Here is a 17,508-nt window from a genome sequence, read left to right on the forward strand (position 1 = left end):
GATAATGAAGATGATATTACTGCATTAGTTGTGGCAAGTTCAAATATTCGTTCATCACCTAAAGGGAGAACCAGTGCTGCTGGCAGAAAGAAATCTAAATATATAAGAGATGTAGAAACATCGCTTTCATTATTACTCCCAGACAGCATAGAAGTAGCTGAGGAAAAGGCATTTAGTAAGTGTAATACTGATGTATGTAATTGTTTAATTCCATGGATGTCTGTAGTATGCTGTAAGAGTGTTTCAATACTTTGGGAGGTGGCATAGTGCATATCACTTCAGGCAGGCTAGGAAAAAACCTTACCTTTATAGTCTCGGATGTTATTGAATTTAGCACATGTTAAAACAAAGGACTAGGTAAGGAACACACATTTTTTTGTTTTCTCCAAAAACATTTCTGCTCTGAGATACAGCCCTCCAAAGATGACATTGCGCATACGATTTTGAAGGTGCGAATTTTGGAAAAAAATTTTAACTACTGTATCTCTGGAACAGTTATATATATTTAGTATTTTTTTCTTTTCTTTTAAAAAAGTGCCAATCCATAAAACTTTGCTTTTTTTCTGTTGATTGGTACCATATAGTTCTACAGTCCCTGAAAAGGAGAGCTTCCACTTTTTGTTTGAACAGGTTTTATAAACAACTGAAAATTTAGCCATACATAAAACCTATTTTATTACCACATTATCACATAACAGGCTCATAAAAACCAAAACCTAGCCTTATTTAACATAATTTTAGTTTTGAAAGATGACTAAGAGACTTATTATTCAAGCATTTTAAATGGTTCCAAAATGTATGTGAAAGGTCTAAAGACGTGAAGGTTTCAGTTTATACAACTTGTGTGCACTCTGTTTTGTTCTGAAATTAGCCAGTAAATGAACTAAAAATGTGTTCCACTGCTTCAGTATCTTCCTTTGATATAGAGTGCTGTCTTCCTGTTGAATCAATAGGAACTGAAGCACTTACAGTCTTCAAAACATTGTGAACAGGAAGTGAGCATTGATGGCATTGTTGCTGTCCTTCAGATGGAAACCTATATCCAGCACCTGGTCCATGTGGTAGCATAAAGTTCACTACAGTTTCATTTGACGCATAACTGGTGTCTATGATCTCTGCAATCCACCGGTCACAGCCATACACACACACACCACAAACATCCCCATTCTCAGGTTATGAATGTGAATATTATCCTGCTGTTTCTGAGGTGTTAGCAGAACGAACAAAATTTCTTCTTTCTTGCTCTTTAAAGTGGATGCAATATGAGTTCGCCCATCACTTTTGAGTCCAAATATGTGTCTTTTGAATTCCTTTCACAGGAGTAGTTTGTTTGGACCATTCTTTTTTTTCTGCTCATGGAATTCTTCGGTTTCCTCTTTGGGCAAAAGAATGAGGGCTGTGAATGTGTAAGATTTCATGACTCTCGTAAAACCCTCAGCATTCTGAATCACAGCTGCATTTGGTCTGCGAAGATTATGTTTTGTAGCGTGGTGCTTCAGCAGGCCTCGTACACCACCACAAGGCCCCTTCCCATGACCAGTAGCACTGTATACCCAGTCAGTTACCACAAGTGACTTACTCAATTCAAACAGCTGGTAACGGTTTTTAAAATGACTAGGAGTACCATCTGAAATAATGAAGATCTTCTCTGCCCCTGTTTCCAGTTGAAGAATTTTGCACATAAGCATGTGCTGAGTCATGTCCTGTGACAACACTTATAATTGGCAACACTTGTGGTCTTGTTTTGAAAATGTCACTCCTGTAAAAATTGAAATCTAGTCATTACTCCAATGATACCCTTGTACTTCTTGTGGGAAAATTACAGACCAGTTTTCAGCAAAATCATAGTGAAGCAGTAAACACAGTTCTTCAGCCTGTACACACCATTTCACTTCTGCAATGTGTTGTTGCAATTTCTTCAGATGCTAGTGTGTTGCTTCTTTCACTGATCATTTACCCAGTTTATCAATGAAACTGTCAAAGACAACAGTTTTCTTAATTTGTTTATTTTCCTCCCATGACGCATATGTAATTTCTACAGGGTTATCTGCTATGTCTTCCAGGCCAAGTGTCTGTAAAGACAGTCCTCACTTTCCAAAGCAGTCACCACATTCTTGAAACAAACAAGTGTCTCGCACAATAAAAAGATTATTGTGCGTATCGTGACTCAGCATCTCCACTATATAGTTAGTAGCAACTTTCCTCCTCTGGTATTGTTACATTTCATCCTGGATTTTCCATTGTTTGATTGAAGTCTCTCGCTTTATGTCACAGACTACTAATGGCTTCACATGTCCAACCAAGGTATCATACATCACGTGCTCCAGTAAGTTCTTCAAAGTTAGCACATAAAGTTCAAAATTCATGCAGTACACACATAAACAGATATCTCTAGGTGGGTGTGGAATTTAGGTTAGTGCATAAAATTTTGATCTTCCAGTATGTGAAGTTACATAGTCGCTTTTATAAATTGCAAAAGTTTCTTAAATTTTGTTGGCGCTCTGGGGAGAACAGTCCCATTTATCTTTCAGATAAAATGACTGAATGACTGGAAATGTGGTTCAAAATTGTTTTCTTTGAAAATGTGTCTGGAATAATTGTTAAACTTGCACCTTTTGACTGTAGAATGCACAATATTCAACAGCTGAATTGATATTTGTGAAAAATTCCTGGCAAGAGGTGCAAGAGTGCTTTGGTTCATTTTCTTCTGAAGATGGAATTTCTACTTTGAGGAGTGAGGTCAGTTTTGTTGTAGTGTATTCATCCATAGCTTTAGTAATTTCTTATGACTCAACTTCACTGACCATGGCTTCTTAACAGAACTAACACCTAGTTGACTGATTCAGGGTATTTATTTGTTCCTCTATTGATGCAAAATCTGCATTATCTGCACCATGGGAGGCTTCACCTTGTTCGTATACTGTCATTGTTGTTATTATATCAAAACATTTCTAACAGTCCTATTCACAAAACACACAGCAACTGTGTCAAGTGGCAAATTCCTCACGAAAACACAGAACTCAATGGATGGTCTCATATTTCTTAGAAGCCTCTTCAGTAAACAAATTAGCACTGAACAACTACATACAGAAACCTGCAATGAACAACCACGACAACCTGCAATGAAGAACCACGACAAAGAAACTGATAAGAAACTACAACAAAATGTAAGAAATATCTGCAACAGTGAAAGTGAAAAGAAATAACTGCAACAAAGAAAGTGATAAGAAATAACTGCAACAAAGGCAATAGAAATAAACATCGTAACAAAGAAATTAGTAAGAAACAACTTCAGTGAAAACATACATTACCCTTAAAATTAAAAAAAAATGATTTTGTAAAAATAATACCTGCACAACTTAAAAGTGGAAGCTCTTCTTTACGAGAATATAGTACTACATGGTTATAATCAACAGAAAAAAATCCAACTTTTCTGGATTGGTATTTTGGGAAAAAAATCTTTAAATTATAAAAAAAATTCAAAAGGCATCAGTAAAAGAACTTTGAAAGATATGTCCAAACAGAGGATACCGTTGTAATCATAAAGCAATTATCTTTCAAATAAAAAAAACTAACAAAATATCTAGAACTGTTACAGATATACAGCATTTAAAAAAAAATTCCGAAATTTGCATTGTCAAAATGGTGTTCACAGTTTTTTGGATAAAACAAAAAAGTATGTGTTTCTTACTTACTCCTGATTTTTAACATAGGCTAAATCAATTAACATCTGAGACTATGAAGGTAAACCCCCCCACCCCTCCCCCACCTGAAGTGATACGGATTATGCCTGTATTTTCCCATTGAACCAATGTTAATCAAGCTGAACTGAAGGTAAAAAGATAGAGTTACCTATTGGGTGGAGAATCAGGTTTCTGGTATTCTTTCAAATTAATTTTGTTTCACAGTGAACATAAATTACTCAAATTTTCTTTCTGTTTATTTTTTCCTATCGCCATATCTTCATATTGTCATGTGGAATTGGTAACACAAATAAGAAAGGACATTTAACAGACATGTAAAAAACCATGAATCGCTAGAGGGATTGAAGTATATTGTGAAAGGAAAAGGGCAGTGTACCTATTGCCAAGAATAAGTGAAGATCCTGCAGTAGTTGCACACTATAAAAATTAGTCAAAATCACTAAGCAAATTTATTAAAAATAAAGGAAAATGCACATTATATCTGAAATCAGTAGCACCAGGAATATACTTAAGCCTGTAAGGAACATAGTAAAATGAAAGACGGGGCAGTAGGCCACAGAGCAGCATATCATCACCATTGATTTAAATGAAAGGGCTATACATGATCAGTCAGAGGTAGTAGATATTTCAGATGTTTTTAATAATTATTTCTGAAATGGAGTAGAAAATGTAAGGATAAACAACCCAAGAGAAAAATCAAAGCAGTATATTAAAGAAGCGAATCACATATAATTCAATCATATTAATGTCTCACAAACTTCTTCTTCTGAAATTAAGAAAAGTAAACTTTCTCTCAAAAATAAAACAGGGTGTATACGACCCGGGACAACTGGGAGATCCGGGAAAAACCCGGGAGTTTTTTCATCCGGGATAAAACCGGGAAAAATCCGGGAATTTTTTAGAATTTTGGGAAATTTTTTTTGTTTTAGTTTTCAGTTAAATTTTTGTAATTTTGACTGGTAAGAACCATTACTGTAACAAAGGCCATTACTGTATCCTGCTACTGCAGAATAATACTGCAGCATTAAAACATGAACAAGAGAAAAACTAAATTCAAACTTCTGCCCTGACTGACATCTCTGCCCAAACTTTTTGCCTTTACAAATGTCTGCTTGTGTCTGTGTATATGCAGATGGATATGTGTGTGTGTGTGAGTGTATACCTGTCCTTTTTTCCTCCTAAGGTAAGTCTTTCCAATCCCGGGATTGGAATGACTCCTTACCCTCTCCCTTAAAACCCATATCCTTTTGTCTTTCCCTCTCCTTCCCTCTTTCCTGACGAGGCAACCGTTGGTTGCGAAAGCTAGAATTTTGTGTGTATGTTTGTGTTTGTTTGTGTGTCTATCGACCTGCCAGCGCTTTTGTTTAGTAAGTCTCATCATCTTTCTTTTTACATATATTTTTCCCACGTGGAATGTTTCCCTCATATATATATATATATATATATATATATATATATATATATATATATATATATATATATATGAGGGAAACATTCCACGTGGGAATATATATATATATATATATATATATATATAGACATACACCTGCATTTGGCTTGTACTTCCTTAACTCTTGGGCAGAAAGGTGTGCAGTATACTGCTGCATCAATTTTCAGTAAGCTACCACTCGAATTCAAACATCTTAGCAGTAATCCATGCGCTTTCAAATTCAAACTGAAGAATTTCCTCGTGGGTCTCTCCTATTCTGTCGAGAAGTTCCGTGAAAAATTAAGCTGACTCTTGTTGTATTGTTGATTGCGTTTACTCAAACTTATGGACTGACTTTTTTCAGGTTCATAAACATTAATTTTTATCTGTTATTACCTTTATGTTGTAATTTCATGTACTGACATGTTCCATAACCTCGGAGATTTGCTCCTCAATTTGGTCCTACTGAACTTGACGTGTAAATAAATAAAAATAAAAAACAGAATTGGTACCAGATGCCTTGGAGGTAATTGTGGCATGTGCTTCTGTCTCTGGCATTTCTTAGCACTGGCACACATAGTGCCTAACAGTTCATTAAAGAAATAGCCAATGATATCTGTGTCTGATTCTGTGTAGAATCTTCTAGGTGATCAGATGTTAGAGCCTCATGGAATAACTTCAGAATAACTGGCCATAGAGGAACTGGTATGATGAGCACCTATTTTCACCCCATCTGATCGCAGTTCCTTTTATACAATGTTCTGTTTCATTATTGGAATTTTCCTTTGTCAGTTACTTGCTGTTCAGCGGCAATGTCATTTGATGCAGCATTGACTGAGATTTTATCCATGCTGCTGCATTCTGCCACAGGATAGGATTCCTTGAAAGTCATTCTTCAACCTTGTGTTTGCTTCCATTTTTGTGCATCCATTTTTGTATGCCACTGCTAGCACAGAGAACGGCGGTTTGCCAAATAAATAAGGCAGGAACTAGTTGTTGTCCCAGACAACTGCAAAGCACTCTTTCTTGGTCGTAGATTAATTCCTCTCATGGAAAATATTCTGGAAGCATGGAAAGTACTCCTGAAGCATAAATGACCACCTTTCAGCACATTCCTGAATTTGTAATAGTCTATCCCATAACTGCTAGCATCACTGTGATGTTTTGTCTCGGAACTTTTGTCATACAAAGCTGAGACTGGACAATATGTTAGTGCCTCCTTAAGGACAAGGAAAGATCTTTACTGCACCTCATTCCAGGAAAACTTGGCATCTCCATGCAGTATTTCTTGCAAGGGACATTCCTTGGTACATAAGTCCTTTATGAAGTATGAACCCATTCTGAGTAAACTTCTCATACAAGAAATGTGCCGAGTAGTTGGAAAGGCAGTGACTGCCCTTATTTTCTCTGGATCAGGATGAACTCAATTGCAATTTACTACTTACTCAAAGACTTTTATTTCTTTAACAGTGAAGGGACACTGTTTCAGATTTAGGTGAAGTCCTTGAGTCTTAACATAGTTGTCATGTGGCTTAGATGTTCTTCAGATGTCTTCAAAAGAACTATTGTGTCATCCAGACAACAAAAACTTGTGGTCTGTTTAAGGTGTCGGACCAAATTGTTCATCACATGCTCAAAGATGGCTGGAGTGTTACATAATCAAGAGGGCATAACTTCGAACTCATAGAGGCCATCAGGTGTTATGGAAGCAGTCTTTCTCCGATCAGCCTCATCAGCCTTGATTTGCCAGTTACCTGTCTGCACATTCATACTTGAGAAACACTCTACTTCTTTCAAGCAGTCCATGGTGTCATCAGTGTGTAGCAATGGATAAAAATGTTATTAGGAAGGCAAAAAGTATGTGGTATTCAGATAGAATAGCTAAGTCTCAGGATAAAATTAAAACCGTATGGTCAGTCGTAAAGGAAGTGGCTGGTCTACAGAGGCAGGTCGAGGATATAGAATCAGTGCATAGTGGGAATGTCCGTGTTACTGATAAGTCGCATATATGTACAGTATTTAATAATCACTTTCTGAATATAGCAGGTGAACTAAATAGAAACCTAGTCCCAACAGGGAATCATACAGCACTCTTAGGAAAAAGTGTTCCGAGACTGTTACCTGAAATGCTCCTCCATGATACTGGCAAAAGGGAGATTGAGTTAATAATTAAATCACTAAAGACCAAGAACTCTCATGGATATGACGGGGTATCTAGCAGAATACTGAAGTATTGTTCCATGTATGTTAGCCCAGTACTTAGCCATATCTGTAACTTTTCCTTTAGGAGTGGTCGGTTTCCTGACCGATTAAAGTACTCAGTAGTGAAGCCACTTTATAAAAAGGGAGACAGGGATAATTTTGATAATTATAGACCTATTTCTATGCCATCGGTGTTTGCTAAAGTTATCGAGAGGGTTGTATATACAAGGTTACTGCAGCATTTAAATTCACATAATTTGCTGTCAAATGTACAGTTTGGTTTTAGAAATGGCTTAACAACTGAAAATGCTATAGTCTCTTTTCTCTGTGAGGTTTTGGACGGATTAAATAAAAGGTTGCGAACGTTAGGTGTTTTCTTTGATTTAACGAAGGCTTTTGACTGTGTTGACCACAAAATATTACTGCAGAAGTTGGAACATTATGGAGTAAGGGGAGTAGCTTACAATTGGTTCGCCTCTTACTTTAAGAACAGAAAGAAGAAGGTAATTCTCCGCAATATTGAGAGTGGTAATGATGTTCAGTCCCAATGGGGCACTGTTAAATGGGGCGTTCCCCAAGGAGCGGTGCTGGGGCCACTGCTGTTTCTTATTTGTATAAATGATATGCCTTCTAGTATTACAGGTGATTCAAAAATATTTCTGTTTGCTGATGACACCAGCTTGGTAGTGAAGGATCTTGTGTGTAATATTGAAACATTATCAAATAATGTAGTTCATGAAATAAGTTTGTGGCTTGTGGAAAATAATTTGATGCTAAATCACAGTAAGACTCAGTTTTTACAGTTTCAAACTCACAATTCAACGAGAACTGATATTTTAATCAGATGGGCATGTTATAAGCAAGACGGAACAGTTCAAGTTCCTAGGTGTACGGATAGATAGTAAGCTGTTGTGGAAAGCCCATGTTCAGGATCTTGTTCAGAAACTAAATGCCGCTTTATTCACCATTAGAACAGTATCTGAAATAAGTGATATTTCAACATGAAAAGTAGTCTACTTCGCATATTTTCATACGCTTATGTCATATGGTATTATTTTTTGGGGTAATTCTTCTGATTCAAAAAGGGTATTTTTGGCTCAAAAACGGGCTGTTCGAGCTATGTGTGGTGTAAGTTCTAGAACCTCTTGTCAACCCCTATTCAATAGTCTGGGAATTCTGACATTGCCCTCACAGTATATATTTTCTTTAATGTCGTTTGCTGTTAGCAATATTAGCTTATTCCCAAGAGTTAGCAGCTTTCACTCAGTTAATACTAGGCAGAAATCAAATCTGCATGTGGAATGCACTTCCTTGACTCTTGTGCAGAAAGGAGTGCAGTATTCTGCTGCATCCATTTTCAATAAGCTACCACAAGAACTCAAAAATCTTAGCAGTAGCCCAAACGCTTTTAAGTCTAAACTGAAGAGTTTCCTCATGGCTCACTCCTTCTATTCTGTCGAGGAGCTCCTGGAAGAGCTAAAAAATTAAGCAAATTCCAGTGTTACATTCTTGATTTTCTTTATTTAAACTAATGACGTGTCGCCTGAATATGTTTCTTGTATTTCATTTTATCTGTTTCTACAATCGTGTTATAATTTCATGTATTGACTCATTCCATGACCGTGGAGACTTCTCCTTAATGTGGTCCCATGGAACAATAAATAAATAAATAAAAGAAATATTTTTAAAGACCTTTTCTTTTCAGTCAGTGGTAGTTGATGCAGAAATGCCAAGTGTCATCCTTCTTCACAAGGACCGCAGGAGAGAACCAAGGACTTTATGTAGATTCAGTGATGTCATCTTGCAGTATCTTGTCAGCTGTCTCCTCGATTATTGGACCCATGACCTCGCTGTTTGGTGCTCTTTCCTGAATCAATCAACGTGGATTATCTTTCATTCAGCCAACAATACCCTATATGGACAGTGGCTAATTGGTGGATAATTCCCATTGTTGATAAGGTATTTTTCCATGGGCTATTGGTCTGTCTTGACTGAGAACAGATACTACTTGCCGACACTCTTCCTCTTTCGAACCAGACCCTATTGGTAATTTGACACTACCTTCCTCTCTGTGTTGTCTATGGTGGTAGTGGAGCATGATTCTTTGTTGACGTCATTAAGCTGCCCTTCCTGGACTAGTTCAGCTATTTCTAAGCACATATCCTATGGCATGAGTTGTGGTTGCTCATGGTAGTTAGTGATCCGAAGTTCTCCTTGATGACCTGTGATGATCATGTTCATCATTGGTGTGTAGATTTCTTTTGTGAGCATGAGTAGCTTTTCGGAATCGACAGAAGCTTCAAAGTTCAGTGGACATCTAGATTGCTTACTGGAACTTGTCTTGTTGATGACAGTAGGATAATGTCTTCAATGGTAAACAACTGCCCAGAACAATCTTTGTAATGTACTTGTTGAAATAGCTTTGTTAGTCTGGAGCTCTGCTCTTCCACAGTCTGTGACTGCTTGTGATGCCTTTAAGAAGTCCATTGAAGAATCTGCTCTTCCACATTCTATGACTGCTTGTGATGCTTGCAAGAAGTCCATTGAAAAAAAAATATTATGATTACATTCTGATAAAACAACAAATTTGAAGGGTTGTGTTCTCTCATTGATATTTATTCTTGCAATACATGTTCCTGATGGTGGGAGGTATTTTCCACTTGTGAATTTCAGGGAAAATTCACTTTCATGTCACAGAACATTGTTTAGCCAGTGAGGATAAGGATTCAGCATTATATTAAGGGGACTGGAAATAATGTCTTTTTTTTACACAAAATTCAGACTGATAAATTGTTAACAAGGTTTTATTTTTAATTAATGATGTAATCACAGTTGTTATCAATGCCTTTATGTCATCTTTGTGCAAATTTTTAATTCTGGATTGATGAAAATCAACTGGTTTTTGAGAAAAATATCTGGAGATGACATTTTAGACATGATCCACATTTTCAAATTTTTTGCCACAGGATATTCTGTTGTAGCACTTGGAATAAGTGGAAATCTGATGGACAATATTGGGCAAGTATGGTGGGTGAGGCAGTTACCTCTCACCACACTTCATTAATTTTTCCAGGGCTTATCTTGCGTAATGTGATCGTGCATTATTGTGTTGCAGAATATTGCCTTTTCTATTGACAATTGCTGGGCACTTTTCAGTTAAAGACTGATTTACTTGATCCAGTTGTTCACAGGAAAGTTTTGTATTCACACGTTTCAGCACTTCAAAATGAACAACTCTCCCCCCCGCACCCCCAACCCCCACCCCCCACCCCTCTGAATACTGCGGCAAACACATACAAGAGCCTTTTTGTGGTGTGAAACTGTCTTAACTGTTCTCCTGCACTTTGTGGCAATTCACTTAGGAGAGAGCCGTTGTATTTTGTGTTTTGGATTATTGTAGAAGACCAATTTTCCATCTCCAGCAATCAAGTGATCAAAAACTGCTTCTGTATTGTGCTGCTGAAATTGTGTGTTGGATGTGGTGGATTGGTTACCTTTGTTTGTTTTTACCAACTGTTGCATATGTTCTTGGATGGTTGACCAAGGTTGATTAAAAGTGTTTGACAGTTCCTTGAGTGTCTGACAGGGATATTCTTCCACTTCTGATTTGAACTTAGAAAACCATCTTTGGCATTTACGAACATCAGATGCACTTGGATAAACAGTGAAAATGTTTTTGGTAGCAACTATTGCATTGCTGAGCTTGCAAAACTCGAAAAGCATACAATACTGGATGTGTACCTCTTCTGGTATTTGGCTGCCCATTTCAACATAAACTGCAAAATAATAATAATAATAATAATAATAATAATAATAATAATAATAATAAAGAATAGGCCTCCGGTATGTTCTGCCAGTGGTAAAAGGCGACAAAAAGAACAAACCACTAATAGGGCTAACCCCCCTTTTAGTGTGATTAGTTGGTTCAGGACAGAACTAAAGAAGCCTCGGACAAGTGCCGTCATGGTCGGGGATGATGCTTGAACCCTATGCCCGCCCACAATGGTAACGACACTGCTAGCCAACTGGAAAATGATTTAAATCCAAATAGAGGTGTTTTGCAGGGTATGCTTCCTGCAACCACCCTAGAAGGAAAACAAAGACAGAGGATGAGATGATCAGATGAAGTTAATCGGCACCTCATGTTCTGTTATTACCAAGCAACAAACCTAGGAACCAACACACCTGGATACATATCACAAGTATACACAACATTTATTACCAGATACCCAGAATTAAAAATTTTAACAGAACAACGACTAGCTGATCAGATCCGTGTAATAATCAAAAATAACAGGAATACCCCAGTCAGAATTAGAAAACATCAAACAACAAGTACAACAAATACTGGAACAAAATAATGTGCAATCAGAAGAAGAAGAAAATACAGTAATGGACTCAAACATCCCAGAGCAAACAAACAAAGAACAACACGCATCAATTAAACAATCAGAGGAAAACGAAATCTTAAGGCAGCCACCAGAACAAGCACAAATAGAACACGAAGTGACACACATATTAGATATAGAAGAAAAATTTAAGCTGACATATATAGAATACAAAGACACAAATACAGACATTAGACCATTCTTGGATAGACCGCCAAATAACCCATAAGTCGAAACAACAATAAAAACTATCAACACAATCATACACAACAAAATAAATGAAAACACAACTATGGAAGAGTTACAACTACTGGTTTATATAGGAGCACTCACTACACTAAATATACACACTAGGCAGAGATCAGAACCAACCAACACACAGAAGAAACCCACAAAACCAGCATGGCAACACAGGCTACAGATCAGAATAGAAAAACTGAGAAAAGACATCGGACAGCTAACACAATTTATAAGAAATGAAATGTCAGAAAAAAAACGAAAAAGGTTAGGTAAAATCTCACAACAAGAAGTGATAGAGCAATTAGATGAAAAGAAGCAGAAATTACAAGCATTGGCCAAACGACTTAGAAGATACAAAAAAAGTGAAAAATAGAAGGAAACAAAACCAAACATTCAACACAAACCAAAAGAAATTTTACCAGACAATAGATAAGACACACATTAAAATAGACAATCCACCAAACATAACAGACATGGTCAAACCCGGTACAACATAACAGGCATGCACGGTGGATACAAGCAGAAACAGACACATACAAGATGATACCACAAATGCCTGAAGTTATAATTTTCCAACATGAAGTCACCCAAACAATTAATTCTACTCACAATTGGAAAGCCCCTGGAAAAGACAAAATAGCAAATTTCTGGCTAAAGAAGTTCACCTCAACACATTCACATCGAACTAAATTATTTATCAGTTACATTGCAGACCCATACACATTCCCTGATACACTTACACATGGAATTACTTATCTGAAACCTAAAGATCAAGCAGACACAGCAGACCCAGCTAAATATCGCCCCATAACATGCCTAGGAAACAAAAGAAAAATTCGGAGTAGGTATTAAAATCCATGGAGAGGAAATAAAAATTTTGAGGTTCGCCGATGACATTGTAATTCTGTCAGAGACAGCAAAGGACTTGGAAGAGCAGTTGAAAGGAATGGATGGTGTCTTGAAGGGAGGATATAAGATGAACATCAACAAAAGCAAAACGAGGATAATGGAATGTAGTCGAATTAAGTCGGGTGATGTTGAGGGTATTAGATTAGGAAATGAGACACTTAAAGTAGTAAAGGAGTTTTGCTATTTGGGGAACAAAATAACTGATGATGGTCGAAGTAGAGAGGATATAAAATGTAGACTGGCAATGGCAAGGAAAGCGTTTCTGATGAAGAGAAATTTGTTAACATCGAGTATAGATTTAAGTGTCAGGAAGTCGTTTCTGAAAGTATTTGTATGGAGTGTAGCCATGTATGGAAGTGAAACATGGACGGTAAATAGTTTGGACAAGAAGAGAATAGAAGCTTTCGAAATGTGGTGCTACAGAAGAATGTTGAAGATTAGATGGGTAGATCACATAACTAATGAGGAAGTATTGAATAGGATTGGGGAGAAGAGAAGTTTGTGGCACAACTTGACCAGAAGAAGGGATCGGTTGGTAGGACATGTTCTGAGGCATCAAGGGATCACCAATTTAGTATTGGCGGGCAGCGTGGAGGGTAAAAATCGTAGGGGGAGACAAAGAGATGAATACACTAAGCAGATTCAGAAGGATGTAGGTTGCAGTAGGTACTGGGAGATTGAAGAAGCTTGCACAGGCTAGAGTAGCATGGAGAGCTGCATCAAACCAGTCTCAGGACTGAAGACCACAACAACAACAACAACAACATGCCTACCAACAATATACAAAATATTAACTTCAGTCATTACACAGAAATTAAGGACACATACAACACAGAACAAAATTATAAATGAAGAACAAAAAGGCTGTTGCAAAGGAGCATGAGGATGTAAAGAGCAACTGATAATAGATGCAGAGGTGACATATCAAGCTAAAACTAAACAAAGGTCGCTACACTACGCATACATTGATTACCAAAAAGCTTTTGATAGTGTACCCCACTCATGGTTACTACAAATATTGGAAATATACAAAGTAGATCCTAAATTGATACAGTTCCTAAACATAGTAATGAAAAATTGGAAAACCACACTTAATATCCAAACAGATTCAAATAATATCACATCACAACCAATACAGATTAAGCGTGGAATATACGAAGGAGACTCATTAAGTCCTTTCTGGTTCTGCCTTGCTCTGAACCCACTATCCAACATGCTAAATAATACAAATTATGGATACAATATTACTGGAACATACCCACACAAAATCACATATTTGCTATACATGGATGATCTAAAACTACTGGCAGCAACAAATCAACAACTCAACCAATTACTAAAGATAACAGAAGTATTCAGCAATGATATAAATATGGCTTTTGGAACAGACAAATGTAAGAAAAATAGCATAGTCAAGGGAAAGCACACAAACAAGAAGATTACATATTGGATAACCACAGCAACTGCATAGAAGCGATGGAAAAAACAGATGCCTATAAATATCTAGGATACAGACAAAAAATAGGAATAGATAATATAAATATTAAAGAAGAACCTAAAGAAAAATATAGACAAAGACTAACAAAAATACTGAAAACGGAATTGACAGCAAGAAACAAGACAAAAGCTATAAATACTTATGCTATACCAGTATTGACCTACTCATTTGGAGTAGTGAAATGGAGTAACACAGACCTAGAAGCACTCAATACACTTACACGATCACAATGCCACAAATATAGAATACATCACATACATTCAGCAACAGAAAGATTCACATTAAGCAGAAAGGAAGGAGGAAGGGGATTTATCGACATAAAAAACCTACATTACGGACAGGTAGACAATTTAAGAAAATTCTTTCTAGAATGAGTATAAACTAGCAAAATACACAAAGCAATCACTCATATAAATACATCGGCTACACCACTGCAATTTCATAACAATTTCTACAACCCTTTAGATCACATAACATCAACAGATACGAAGAAAGTAAATTGGAAAAAGAAAACACTACATAGCAAGCACCTGTATCATCTAACACAGCCACACACTGATCAAGACGCATCCAACACATGGCTAAGAAAAGGCAATATACAGGGCTATTACAAATGATTGAAGCGATTTCATAAATTCACTGTAGCTCCATTCATTGACATATGGTCACGACACACTACAGATACGTAGAAAAACTCATAAAGTTTTGTTCGGCTGAAGCCGCACTTCAGGTTTCTGCCGCCAGAGCGCTCGAGAGCGCAGTGAGACAAAATGGCAACAGGAGCCGAGAAAGCATATGTCGTGCTTGAAATGCACTCACATCAGTCAGTCATAACTGTGCAACGACACTTCAGGACAAAGTTCAACAAAGATCCACCAACTGCTAACTCCATTCGGCAATGGTATGCGCAGTTTAAAGCTTCTGGATGCCTCTGTAAGGGGAAATCAACGGGTCGGCCTGCAGTGAGCGAATAAACGGTTGAACGCGTGTGGGCAAGTTTCACGCGTAGCCCACGGAAGTCGACGAATAAAGCAAGCAGGGAGCTAAACGTACCACAGCCGACAGTTTGGAAAATCTTACGGAAAAGGCTAAAGCAGAAGCCTTACCGTTTACAATTGCTACAAGCCCTGACACCCGATGACAAAGTCAAACGCTTTGAATTTTCGGCGCGGTTGCAACAGCTCATGGAAGAGGATGTGTTCAGTGAGAAACTTGTTTTCAGTGATGAAGCAACATTTGTTCTTAATGGTGAAGTGAACAGACACAATGTGCGAATCTGGGCAGTAGAGAATCCTCACGCATTCGTGCAGCAAATTTGCAATTCACCAAAAGTTAACGTGTTTTGTGCAATCTCATGGTTTAAAGTTTACGGCCCCTTTTTCTTCTGCGAAAAAAACGTTACAAGACATGTGTATCTGGACATGCTGGAAAATTGGCTCATGCCACAACTGGAGAACGACAGCGCCGACTTCATCTTTCAACAGGATGGTGCTCCACCGCACTTCCATCATGATGTTAGGCATTTCTTAAACAGGTGATTGGAAAACCGATGAATCGGTCGTGGTGGAGATCATGATCAGCAATTCATGTCATGGCCTCCACGCTCTCCCGACTTAACCCCATGTGATTTTTTTCTGTGGGGTTATGTGAAAGATTCAGTGTTTAAACCTCCTCTACCAAGAAACGTGCCAGAACTGCGAGCTCGCATCAACGATGCTTTCGAACTCATTGATTGAGACATGCTGCGCCGAGTGTGGGAGGAACTTGATTATCGGCTTGATGTCTGCTGAATCACTAAAGGGGCACATATCGAACATTTGTGAATGCCTAAAAAAACTTTTTGAGTTTTTGTATATGTGTGCAAAGCATTGTGAAAATATCTCAAATAATAAAGTTATTGTAGAGCTGTGAAATCGCTTCAATCATTTGTAATAACCCTGTATACAGTGAGATGGAAGGATTCATGATTGCAATACAGGATCAAACAATAAACACCAGATATTACAGCAAGCATATTATTAAAGATCCCAATACCACAACAGATAAATGCAGACTTTGCAAACAACAAATAGAAACAGTAGATCACATCACAAGCAGATGTACAATACTAGCAAATACAGAATACCCCAGAAGACATGACAATGTAGCAAAAATAATACATCAACAGCTTGCCTTACAACATAAACTTATAAAACAGCATGTTCCCACATACAAGTATGCACCACAAAATGTACTGGAGAATGATGAATGCAAATTATACTGGAACAGAACCATTATAACAGATAAAACAACACCACATAACATACCTGACATCATACTCACCAATAAAAAGAAGAAATTAACACAACTAATTGAAATATCCATACCCAATACAACAAATATACAAAAGAAAACAGGAGAAAAAATTGAAAAATGCATCCAACTGGCTGAGGAAGTCAAGGACATGTGGCATCAGTATAAAGTTGACATTATACCAATTATACTATCAACTACAGGAGTCATACCACACAATATGCACCAGTAAATCAACGCAATACATCTACATCCAAACTTATATGTACAACTACAGAAATCCGTAATTACTGATTCATGTTCAATTACCCAAAAGTTCCTATATGCACTATAACACATACCGTACAATCAAAAGGAAGTGACGCTTGATCAAGGTTCGCGTCGCTTTCCATTTTTAACCGACTTAACGTCTGAGAGAGTAAAGAAATAATAATAATACAAGTATGCACCACAAAATGTACTGGAGAATGATGAATACAAATTGTACTGGAACAGAACCATTATAACAGATAAAACAACACCACATAAAAAACCTGACATCATACTCACCAATAAAAAGAAGAAATTAACACGACTAATCGAAATATCCATACCCAATACAACAAATATACAGAAGAAAACAGGAGAAAAAATTGAAAAATACATCCAACTGGCTGAGGAAGTCAAGGATATGTGGCATCAGGATAAAGTTGACATTGTACCAATTATACTTTCAACTACAGGAGTCATACCACACAATATCCACAAGTACATCAACACAATACAGCTACATCCAAACATATACATACAACTACAGAAATCTGTAATTATTGATACATGTTCAATTACCTGAAAGTTCCTAAATGC

General features: G+C 37.2%; 1 protein-coding gene across 2 annotated transcripts in view; it reads left to right on the forward strand.

Moving 5' to 3' along the window:
- LOC126191253 (uncharacterized) overlaps positions 1-17,508 on the forward strand; it is a 143,018-nt gene that overhangs the window by 57,702 nt on the left and 67,808 nt on the right. For both annotated transcript variants that reach the window (XM_049932062.1, XM_049932063.1), the window contains exon 4: positions 1-175. In XM_049932062.1, the coding sequence (XP_049788019.1) occupies positions 1-175 (175 nt within the window). The remainder of the gene's footprint in view (positions 176-17,508) is intronic.

Source organism: Schistocerca cancellata, chromosome 6, assembly GCF_023864275.1.
Source record: "Schistocerca cancellata isolate TAMUIC-IGC-003103 chromosome 6, iqSchCanc2.1, whole genome shotgun sequence".
In the NCBI taxonomy this organism is placed as follows: domain Eukaryota; kingdom Metazoa; phylum Arthropoda; class Insecta; order Orthoptera; family Acrididae; genus Schistocerca; species Schistocerca cancellata.